The sequence below is a fragment of the Nanorana parkeri genome, unplaced genomic scaffold, assembly GCF_000935625.1.
Source record: "Nanorana parkeri isolate BGI_ZX_2015 unplaced genomic scaffold, ASM93562v1 scaffold959, whole genome shotgun sequence".
Lineage (NCBI taxonomy): Eukaryota > Metazoa > Chordata > Amphibia > Anura > Dicroglossidae > Nanorana > Nanorana parkeri.
This window is the reverse complement of record NW_017307227.1, coordinates 171,001-183,534: the sequence shown is the minus strand read 5'-3', so window position 1 is coordinate 183,534 and position 12,534 is coordinate 171,001. Positions and strand designations below refer to the sequence as shown.

The 12,534-nt window shown below is 43.0% G+C and overlaps 1 protein-coding gene across 1 annotated transcript in view; it reads right to left on the bottom strand.

Annotated features, from left to right (window-relative positions):
- Positions 1 to 10,917, bottom strand: part of SYNC (syncoilin, intermediate filament protein) — a 31,618-nt gene extending 20,701 nt beyond the window's left edge. The window contains exons 1-2 of the mRNA XM_018566536.1: positions 10,712 to 10,917; positions 3,061 to 3,832 (exon numbers count right to left, since the gene is read on the bottom strand). Of these exons, the coding sequence (XP_018422038.1) occupies positions 3,061 to 3,832; positions 10,712 to 10,755 (816 nt within the window). The 5' untranslated portion in view covers positions 10,756 to 10,917. The remainder of the gene's footprint in view (positions 1 to 3,060; positions 3,833 to 10,711) is intronic.
- Positions 10,918 to 12,534: the final 1,617 nt, after the last annotated feature.

The following is a 12,534-nucleotide window of genomic DNA, read 5'->3' as shown; positions in this document are numbered from 1 at the left end:
AGCCAGATGACTGACAGGTGAATGCGGAAGTGATGTAATACACATCACTTCTGCATTCACAGCCCGGAGGGAGATCAGCAAGGAGCTGATCTCCCGTCCTCTTCCTCCTGACGCCCTCCAAGCCGGTCCCGGGCCGCAGATGGGGCAGCGGATCCCGGGATTGAAGGTGAGGGGTCGGGGGGGCGAAAAAACGAGCACATATAGACGATCGGCGGGCTATGGAGCCGCCGATCGTCTATATGTGAAACACCCGGTAACAGGTGTTTGCATTGGTCGGGTCTTTTCTGCCCGTGCGTGCCGTCTGGAGACGGCAACCCCCCAATGCTTCAGTGCCGTCCGTCCGTTTTTTTTACAAAGGGCGGACGGCAAGTGGTTAAAACAGTACCCAACTGCCTTTTTTTTTTGTAATAAAGCAGTCCTTCAGCTCCAGTCATGTGATTGTGCCTAGGAAGAGGAACATCTTGAGAAAATTATGTTATCAGTCTTTTGCTGGCAGGAGGAAGCATTTTTATCATTAACAACTGCACTTAGTGATCATTCACTGGCACTGTTGAAAATTGTAACTTTCTGGCAGCTCACAAGCTAAGAGACACTAGCAGGAGATTGATCTGTTTGCGACATGTATACAATGTCTATTTTAGGACATAACTCACAATTCTCCACACACCTCCTGCAAACTTTGTCCCTCCCACTCCGAAACTCTGTAAGTCCTCTTTCAAAAAGAAATCAATTGTCATATATCCTCCTAATTTTTTTCCCAAGCATTGATCATTTGTTGCTTATTCTCCTTGCATGTCTCCCCTATCAGGGGTGTATCTACTGCAAGGCAAACTAGGCATTTGCCTAGGGCAGCACTTTCCAGGGGGGACGCCAAAAAATGCTGTCCCCAAACCAGTTAGGTATGTATCTATATAGCATTTTCCTCTGTGCATGCCCAGTCTTTTTTATTATTTCAACCAGGCTTTACTTTCCCATTGGGTTCTGATTTAAGGGTCTCTTTAAATGTAAGAACCACAAAGAAAAATTAGTGTCTCCATGCCTCATGTGCATGCCCATTAATGTGGTAACATTACTTTAAACTGTGTTTCCCACATCATCTATCTCCTTCGTTCATCACCTATCACTGGCATTGGTGCCATAATGCCTATTTAAGGAACATGGCTGAAAAATGAAAGTTGCTGGATGGTCCTCAGCTATACACCTGTGACCTGATTCTGTAATGATGCCTCTCCATTACTGACCCAGCTTGCCTCTGGACCTGCTTATACTCTGCCTGACCACTACTGACTTTGCCTGCTTTTTCTAAAACTTTTCTCCTGCCCATTAGTCTTTCTAAATTTTGCTCCTTCTGCTCTTCGACCACGACTCTTTCTGCTGTACTGTTTTCTAACTGGCTGATCCATTACTGATTTTAGCTTATTGTTTCAGGAACAGTTGCAGCTGCTGCCTTGTTCCTGATTCGCCTGTCTACTGCTGACTGCTGCTTGTACTATACTATGGCTGTGCACTACTTTGCTGGCCTGCCCTCCATCTCTGACCCCAGTGGTGTTCCAATTTTGGTATCACTGCATTCTCTGCATAAGTCCTTTACTGCCATATTATCTTCCCTCAGATAATTCCACTATCTACAGAGGTGGGGATTTTCGATTCAAGACTTTTAGCACTTGTGCCACTCTTCACCCTCACAAGCCATGTAATTATTTCCAAGGGTGTTTGGACTGTAGTTGCATGGAAGACCCCCTTGTCTCTTTAGTCTTTATCAGGTTTATCAATTACATCTCTGCACTCTGAATTAAAATAGGTTTATAGGTGGAACCTTTTGCTCTCTAACACTTGAAATAGACTTGGCATAGGATATATGTTGCGAGTACTGTTTCCCAACAGCTCACTGAAAGAACTACATCAGAAGATGATACATGCACTCTTCCTGTGTTACTTACACTATACCCCAGTTTTCTTGCCAAGAACAAGTAGTGAGTGGGCAGAGGCATAAAGGGTAATGCTTCAGATCTTTGGCCATGACTGTGATGCTGTCCTATAAAAAGAATATTCCTTGAGTTGTGAAGTGACTTTCCAGCAGTAACAGAGGAACCTTTAACACCAGTACAATCTAATCTAAAACTAATAGTGCAAAAATATCTGTATTAACATATAACAACCAATTATAGGTAGTTTAGTTTAATGTTGCTGGTGTAAAGTAATAGTCATCTATTGTTGGTTAATACCCATCACTGCACCATTAATGAGGTACATTTGTTTTTAGTGGAATAAAATGTATGTGGTTGTTTTTGGTGCATATTATCATATCACACCTAAAACCTAATTTACTAAAACAGAAAAAAAAGTATAAATCCTACAAATCTAATACTAAATAAATAAGTTACCTTTAACCCCAGCCTAAAGGTCAAGTTAACTTCTAACCATAAACTTCACCCTACTAAATTGCTAAACGATGTTCAATTCCTAAAACTTAATCCTACCTCTTAATGTAAACTTTAACCCAAACTTGTTCCTAAATATAACTACTAACCATTTTTATAAAGTAAATCACCAATTTTTTGTTTTTGTCCTGGATACAACTAATCCCTGATTATTGGACAACTTCTGGAATCCACAAATTGCACTGGTGCTGGTAAGGATAAAGTGTAGTATATTTGTGCTCTTACTGCTGCTTCAAAACCATGGTCCCGGATCACTGCTGCTAAAATGTAAAACTGTATGGGCAAATGTAAAACACCAAGGGAAAGAGAGAAGCAGATATGTCAAGTGGTAGCTAGGCTGCATACAGTTACAGAGATGGGTATCATTACATTCTGTATTCCTCCCCTATTTTACAGGGTAATTACTGGAGCTGCACTTTATATAAACCTCTATATAATATATGCTTCTGATAAAGAACAATACAGTATACTAAGAGGCTTTTCAAAAAGGCTACATTTAAAATCCTTACATTCGCTTTATTTTATGGGAATATTGCTATTTATATGGGAATGTTGTGATGTTGTTGTTTTTTTTTAGGTGGTATATGTAACGTCATTAATGCATCACTTGCATTCATACCCTATAGAGCAGTACTTCTTCTCCCCGCTTCTTTGTCATGAGAAGAATTTGTTCATGTAGGTTGTATTTCTGCACCTGCAGATGGCATGCTTCCCCTTGCAGTGGTCGTATTTGTTCTCTTAGTCTTAGCAATTCATCCTGTGCATCTCTGACAGCCTGTGCTTCCTTTTCAACACGCTCCAACAGTTGTAGCAGTTTAGGTCCATATTCATCTTGTAGAGAATTGTGCTGTTCCTCAGTCAAACTTTGTAGATCTGCAGACAGTCTCCTTCTCTCCTGAAGTTCATGTGAGATCCGTCTACTGCGTGGAGCTCTAAGGCGCAGCTCTTCTCCCTCTCTCTCCTGAGTAAAGGTATCTCGAAGTTGGGTAAGCTCCTCTGTCAAGCGGGCTGCACGAATCTCTAGCTCTTCTCTTTCTGCTTTTCTCTGAGCTAGCTCTTGTCTGCGATTTTCAAGTTGGTATTGGCAAGCCACACATTCCTTAGTCACCCGGAAGAGCCTACTGCGTGCACCCTTTATTTCTTCCCTTAGCGTATCCCTCTCGAGCTCTACTCTGGCACGTTGTCCGAAGGCCTGCACAACTTCCTCATGTGCCCTCTGTACAGCCTCTAAAGAAGGCTCCCGCAGCACGGTCAGTTCACTTATAAGTTCATCACGTTCCCTTTCTAGGTCTTCTACAGCAGCAATACAAAACTGAAATCTTGCTCCTATGTCGTCTAGAGAAATAAGTCCTTCAGTGTCTGGAGAGGTGGGGCTGGACTCTAGGAGCTCCCTGGAAAATGGGGAAAAAAAAAACATTGTACGTTTTACTGCAAAGACTGCATGGACACAAATTAATGCAATGTCTGTGGGGTGCACCTTGGCTGCTCATGCTACAACTTGGCTGCTATGTCTACAACAGGCAAGGATATTTCTAATTGGGGGTTACCCAATGTTGGATCAAGTAGTAATGATAGCTATATGGTGGAGCAGCTAGGTAAGAACACCATCATAGGCAAAAATAAAAACAGATTTGCTGAATGTGGAACATTCACAGGCTTCATACCACTCAGAATTCAAATAATACTGTATGTACATTGACTTCTGTCCTTTTTAGGTTAGTTGTGTTTTATTCAACCATAGATACCATTGGCATGCCATTAATCCTAATGGACATCACATGACTTTACAGCCTGATATATGAGCTAAGCATTTAGGAAATTACATATATTCTAAAGTTACTGAATTCCAGGTTGGATGGTAACGATTATGATTTGCTGTGCAGAATAGCCAGGCTTGGTATTTTAAAGTGATTAAAAAGGTATAATTGCAGATAATTTGGAGTTGCACGAACAGTGGTTTAGATTCATCTAAACAGGTGGATGCTAATTAATAAAACTCTAATCCAAATTAAAGCTGGAAGGCCATAGACAAAAAAGAAACTTGATACTGGTCTATAGGAGATCAGATCAAAAGCAGTTATAGAGGGTCGGAGTATCCGCTTTTACTTTTAAAAAATCACTGTATTTTATATAGCACTGTGAACTACACACAAATGATTGTCATAAACCACCAAACCACCACCTTATATCTACTTAAAAAGTTATTTGCAAATAACATTAACTCACTCACATCACACAATCATACGGACTGGCTGATTAATCTCTAAAAGGAGAACTATGGGGTTAGGGCATTTCCCCATAGTTCTCCTAAGGGTAACGGGAGGACACAAACTAGCGTCCTCCCATCCCCCGAAAGCTCAGTATACTGAGACACCGCAGCTGAAACGGATCCTGACAATTATGTCTGGATCCGCCCAGTGGCGTGAGTGACAGCTGGCTCTGCCTATCTAGAGGCAGAGCCAGCTGTACCCTCCCCCGTCCATTCCGCCAGTCAACGCTGGAGGATCGGAGCGGGGAGGGAGGAATCCAGCCCCTCCCCTGTCACAGCTCTCTGCCGTGACAGGATCGAGAAGTGAGCGAACGCCGGTATGTGTTCGCTCACTTCCCGACCTACTGAGCTGACCTGTGACAGTCTCACTGTTACAGGTCGGCTAGAACTATGAGGATGAGTGAAAAGCACTCACCTCATAGTTCTCCTTTAATTGCATGCCGGTGGAGCTCAAAGAGTGAGGTGTCTGAGATACTTTTAGAGTGCATTTGGAGACAGAAAAAACAATCCCATCAATAATGTGAAACAAAGTAAATCTTTTCTCCTGGTAAACCAAACATAAGAAGACACTGTTACTCAAGAGACTATGAGGTGTCAGAATCTGAGCTTTATAAGCATTATGGCAGTCTGATTTGCACAGATCTGAAATAAAGTCTCCCGGTGTTATACAATAAATCACTTGCTTATATGTTCCTCGTAGGAGGTCTATTGGATTGTCTGGTTTATGATTTTTAATCCAGTTTGATTAATCTACTTGGAGATTTAACACTTAAGAATTCCGTTTAGGGAACGATCCCGTGTATAACAAACAGTAGAAAGTTCACAGAAGGAATCTTCAGGAACAGTCCAAAAACTGGAGATTCAAGTACTTGCATATATTATTTTTTAGGGTTTAGAGCCGGATATCCACATATACCGGACCATCCATGTTGCTCTGACCTTAATCAGCCGAGATATAGGGAATTACACTTTCCACTATGTGGTTAGAAAATTCAAACCTTTGCTTGCAGGAGATCGATCGGCTTGATAGTGGTTTTTCTGTGGAGTCTGAGTTAGTACATTCCAGCTCCTTTCACCGGTGTTTGTTACCTGACAAGCAGGTGTATCATCAGCAGTACGTCCATAGCCAACAAGGCCATAGACCCCTGGTGCCCAGCCTTGCAGTCCTTTGCACACTTATTGTGTGGCCCTTGGGATCCCAGTAGTCTGTGTTTTGGTGCTTACTCAAGCCATTGAAAATACATATTCTTTAGACTTACTTCTAGTAGTTCTTTCACACTATGTTACTTTTTTCAGTGCTGTCCATCCCTTTTTTCTTTGTTTGTATTTATACTCTGATTTTTTAATTTTATGGGTGCTGTTGGGAGCACAAACGTGAAACCATTTGTAATAGCACTAATCTCTAGCAGTCTCATATAACAGGTCTCCAATCTATGACAGTTTCCTGAAGTATTACCCCAGGCTTCAACAACTCCTATAGCATATTCGCAGTCTCTGACCGTCTCCTGTAGCATCCCTCTCCGTCTCCTGTAGCATGCCCATAGTCTTTGGACAGTTTCTGTTACATGTCTGCCAGTGGCGTTAACAGTGTTATGGTCACCTGGGGCAGAACCAAATTTTGCGCCCCCAATCTCCATTATATCACCCCCCAATTCACCTCAGCAAGCGGCCGAAAATTTGCCTGCTTAATTGTGTTCAGCCACTAATTGTGTTCGCTGCCAGGTCCCCCCTCATCTCTGCACCCAGGGCCCCCGCAGAGTCGTCTACCCCAGGTTGGTGCAACCCTGCGGGCATGGTAGTAGACCTGAAACTGGCTCAGTTTCCTTCTAACTCTCTACAGACCAAACCCAGCGTCGCCTGCACAATGCCGGCACACTTCACACACCCAGCCATACCTGCACTACGCTGCACAATGTCTTCACACTTCACACACCCAGCCTCACCTGCACCGTGCCTAAAATTCTGCTTCAATGCAATAGCTCTGCTATAACATTTCATATGCAAGAGAGGGATTTTATTTATTCCAAATTCTTATTGTGTATTGCTCCCATCAGCTTCCCCCTGCACAGATATTTTCTAGCAACAAGACAACAATCTAAGCACCAGCAGAAAAATTTGTCACTGAGGCAGGTAACTCTGCAGTTAACATTTTACACTCATAAAGAAGCCACCACAGAAACATGCACCATTCACAGCATCTGACTTTTAAGAAATTTCTGTGACACACCCAGGCAGGAATGCAACAGAGTTTAACATTGCAGTAGCCCTCACAGAGGCAAAGATTCTTTCATTTCTGTTTAGAATGTGTATTGCTGTAAACTCCAGACAATTTATGGCCAGGCAATTTTATATAATTCTGGCTAGTGAAGGGTTCTGACATCCTGCACCGTTTCTAGCTTCAACTATTTTAATAGTATTTATGATGGCTCTGCTTTCCATCTAACTTTGTCTGCTTTGTGCCCTAATCTGAGCTGTGTTCTAGTGGGGCATTTTATGAAGCTGTCTCTGGCTTTTCCATAAAATTGCAATCTGATTAGTTTTTGTTACGAATTATGATGACATGGGGGTGGTACTGTGTGCAGTCCAACCTACCCATTCTCTCCACACAGGTTGGGGCTGTCAGACCTTATTATAATCACATGTGCGGTGATACTATTTGGCTTTGTTATATTATTATACTATTTGTTATATTTATTATAACAATAAAGGCTTTCTTATTTAGAAACTATAAGAGGTTGCTGGGTGTTCTGTGAGCAGCAGCAGCAGCAGCAGCAGCAGCATAACCCATCAACTGATGGTACCTGCATAGTTCTTAGGCTGATGTCACTCAGCAGAGTCAACAGCATAGGATCCGTGCAGCCCTTTTTTTTTCCATTAATCTAAGGGGCATTCTTCCTCCTCCTGACAACCAACGTATGGGGCCCTTCTGTAAATGATTATAACTGTAAAGAGGTGCCTTTCCCACATATATGAAAATAAATGTAAGTGTCTTCTCAGCTGACCACCAATGTAAGGGAGTCCTTTTCCACTGGCCACCAGTATAAGGGGGGCACTCCTCCACTGAACACTGATTGTCCATTAATGTAAAGGGGTCCTTCTCTACTGGGCACCAACGTGATTGGCAGCGGCCCTGCTCTATTACTACCAAAGTAAGGGGCCTTGCTTCTCTGACTGCCAGTGCGGGGCCCTGCTGCACTGATTACAGGGTGCAGCAATGTAAGGGGCCCTGCTCATCTGACTACCATGTAAAAGCCTCTCTACTGACTAAGGGTTCACTCTCACGGACGCAAATACAGGCGTATGGGCATACAGCGTAAAATACAACTGTGTTTGCAGCCCCCAGGAGTCCTGCCTGGGGTATATTTGTGTCCAAAGGACTATATGAACACAATACGCTGTACACAGGTGTACATGTGTAAATGCAAGTATCGGCAGTTACATTCGTACATGTATGGGTGTAAGTTGCTGATCGTGAAACGTCCTGCTATGTTTTGCCACCCAGTCACATGCTCACCCAATAGAGCCTACTGGCAAGCATCCTGACAGCATCAGAAAACCCACCCTGAGAAATGCCATGCAGTCATTGTTAGATTGAATGCATGTAGGCCGGAAATGGCAGCACACAAAGGCTGCAGGAGATCAGAAGCACTGGGATGCAACATAGGTATGATGTTTTGTTATGATACACGGTGCTTTAGCAGACGAAATGTCATTGAGTTAGGGTGTTTGTTGGGTATCGTTTTACTCGTTGTAACCTCATCTTTTATATTTCATTAAAAAAATGGGTAATTTGTTGTGTTTTGGGGCATTTAATTAAATTTGTCACTAAATTTTGGGGTTTAATAAGGAGTTGCGCTAATATTGCGCAACATAAAAATTTTCAACTACCACCATTTTATTCTATAGGGTCTTGGCATTCAGAAAATATATAATGTTGGGGGGTTTTACGTCATTTTCAGGCCTAAAATGTGGAATATAACATGGGTGCAAAAATGGAAAAAAGGGCCTCAGTCATGAAGGGGTTAAAGAAGAACTCCCGACAGCAATAATATTAACCCTTGCAATGGAGCTACCACCACACTACAAGGTTTAAGTACTCATCTTCGTCTAGGGTGTAAAATAGAATAGATTTACTTACCCGCACCAGTGATGGAATATCCCTCAATGTATTGGACGTGATGATTCACAGGACCTTAGACTGCTTGAATGGAGGGGGAGCGAAGATGAAGGGGCCAGTTGGCGCTTTTCGATCGTACGAGAATCGTGCAGTTTATGGAAGGCATGCGACCGTTTCCACTATACGGTCGCACGTCTTCCGTCGAACCAGCATGCTAGAAAACCCGCCAGGAATTGTACGATTCTCGGCGAGTTAGTGGCCTGCTGGTTCGACAACTGCCGAACGGGCCGGTGTGCACACGCGCACACTGCCCGTTTGCAGTCATCGTAAGCCCGCCCCTCATTACAGTCATCGTAAGCCATCCCCTAGGGTCTTGCGATGGTTGTACAGTGTATGGCCACCTTTAGAAAGGTATCAAAAAATCTTTTAAAAGGCAACATTGCTATCAGTTGGATATCACTGCCCTAAATAACTTATAAATATGTACATACAGACAAGCTGCCCCTCGTGCTTCATGTAACCATCTGCTTTGCTTGTCTATTATTCTAGCCATCTTTACAAGCTTTAAATATCGTGTTGTGCAAATTTGCCTGAGACTTTTTAGCATCTGCTGTATTCATTTTCTTAAAATGTCTTTACGCTAGAATATATATTATAAAACTTCGGCTTTTATTGTAAATACAAGTTATTCTTACGTCATTTCATAGGTATATTGAGAGGAATTTATCAAAACTGGAGCAAACAGAATTTGGAGTAGTTGTGCATGGCAACCAATCAGTTTCTCTTTATCATTTTCAAAGCTAAACAAACTGAAGAGAGACGCTGATTGGTTGCAATAGGCAACTGCCTCACATTCTGTCAGCTCCAGTTTTGACGAATTCCCCCCACAGTTTCTTTCTCCCCGCACTCAATGCTGTTAAGGTCGACATACCGGGGGAAGACTGGAGCAGACAAAATCTGGAGCAGATTTGCACAGCAACCAAAACAGCTTCTATCTCTCATTTTCAAATTTAAACTGAGCAAACTGAAGAGAGATGCTGATTGGTTGCCATGGGCAACTGCTCCAGATTTTGTCTGCTCCAGTTTTGATTAATTCCCCTCAAAGTATATTTGTAGTATAAAATGCTCAAATACCCCATCCACACTTAACAGCGTGGGGGAATCTCCCCTGCAAGACTATTGTATTCTGACAGCCAGCGCCTGCAACTGCAATCACTGTTTCACTGTAAATTGGTGTGGATACTCTGACAAAAGTTGAGTGGTGCCCAGACTTGAATTCCGTCCGAGTTAGCAGGACTCAAGCACTGTGTGGCTAGCTTTAGCTGAACCTTATTTGCTTATGTCTCCACTGGATGACCCATTAGTGTGATCACATTCCTCGCTCCCCTATACAGTTAATATCTGTGTCTTAATTTACTGAAGACTAACAGCAGAATATATGCCTGCAGAGCTTCATTCATTGTCGCTGGTGGTCTGTGCCGTGTCAGCAACCTGTGTGATTAACATTGAGAAGATCCAGAGTGAAAATATAAAACCTAAACAAGCCAAGTAATGATAATAAAAGCTTCGAGCTGTTATATTGTGAAAAGAGACATCACATGCCCAGCCTATTCTAACTGATATATGTATATCATGTTAATTGTGTACAGTATTATACAGAAAAATGTCCCACAGTCTTGTGATTCTATTTTACCTCCGTTTTTCCCCCATATCACTCCTCTAGCCCTGTGCTGATGTTTCATGCACCTTATTTCTATACTCCACTTGTCCTGTGAACACACACTTCTACCATGCTGCTACCACACGTGGTACTTAACTTCTTTTTTTATTCCATGCAATTGCATCTGCCATATTTTAATGCTGCTGCACTATATAGAATCTTACCTCCCTCCTTGGGAGTTTTCTCCTTCCTCCTCTGCACTGGACATATCATCTGCACAAACTGACTCTTCTGTTAATAATAACGGTATGAAGAGGTTGTGGGTGAAGCCTCCCCCCTCACAGACTGGACAAGTCTGCCACGTTATGATTCACATGCAGCACGCAAACTTGGGCCTCTTGTGCCTAGCTGGGCACGCCTGAGATGACACTGCAGCTCTGTCCCTGGCAGAGCTATAGATTGCCAGGGGTTAATTTGTGCACTGCCAACAAAACTGGGATTGGCTAATCTAATGGGTCTGTCAGCAGCGCCAAGAGTGCTCCGTCAGGCCCAGAGAAGTGCCTGCTGTTGCATTTGCCAGCTGCAATCTTTTTTTTATCATAAATAGAATATATGTTTGTTTTAACTTGGATTTCTAAGAAATTCACTTTAAAAATGTTATTATGTTATAGGTCATACACCAAGAGCTGATTGGCAGACATAGTTTGAGTTGCAGCTCCATAAAGGTGCTTTTTCACACCATATGCCGTGACCTGCGTTTTTCCATCAACTGATCAACGTAGGTCACACAGAGAGCAATTGTTCACACCACAACGTTGCTTAAGGTGGGTTGCTGACACCTTGCACAGCTGACAGGCACCTTTCCCAAGGTACTTTATATAGGCGTTGTTCACATCTATGCGCTGGGGGAGTGCATGCAATGCTGCACCCTATTGCACCTTGCATGCAGCAGCAGTGTAAGGTCTGCTGCTATGTCATTATTTCTTAATGCCACCCCAATGCACCTAGCCATCGCATGTGCATTGTATCGGTCCACTTCACATTATAACTTATTATTATTAATTATTACTATTGGTGCACCGAAATGAAAATTTTAAAACCGAAAATAAAAAAATGACAGGCTGAAATTGAAAATATATTTTTTTCTAAAATTTTTAAATTTTTTAAAATATATATATATTTTGTAAATGTTTTTATTTTTCTGCAGCCACTGTTATCAATTAACAGGAATCCTCTATACTGAGTGTTCCTGTTCATTCATACATTGTGGATATAGTATGAGTTACTATGGACACAATTATGACTGAACAGGAAGTGATTCATTGATTCATTCCTAACTGGTACATAGTAACTCATACTATGTAAAGGTATTTACAGTTGATCGCTGACTGCTTGTACCCAGGGCCGGCTCCGCCCGCTATGTTGCCATAGCGCCCTGTGCGGCCGCACTGCTCGCACACCCCTAAGGCCGGCCCTGCTTGTACCGCTCTCCATCCTGTCTCACTGTCACAGTTGAAGCGGTGGTGCAGGGAGGAGAGCTCGGTCTATTTTGACAGCTGACTCCTCCCCTTCACCGCCAGCTTGGTTTCCTGTGACAGCAAATGGCTGTCTCTGCCCCCACACTGCTCTCCATTCTAATTGGTCAGAGGAGGCTGTGAGGGGCAGTGGTGGAGGAGAGCCCAGCCTCCTGTGACACGCCGCAAGTTCCTCCCCCGCACCATTCGGCCTCCTCTGATAGTTTCTCTTCTGCCAGCTGGACGCTGCTCTGTGTCAGAGGCGACACAGAGCAGCACCCAGCGGGGATGAGAGAAACTATGGATGCAATTGCAGTCGAAAGATGGTACTTTTGGCATTTTGCCAAAAGTACAATTTTCGGCCAATATGTTTCGGTGGCCGAAATTGCAGTGCACCCCTATTTTATTATTATTGTTATGCTTTTCAGTGCAATTAGGGCTACATTCACACAGGCACTTCTGGGATTCCTGCAACAAGGACCTACAGATTCCCGAGGCAGGAGTCCCAGGTGTCCCAGTTCATATGCTCAGCT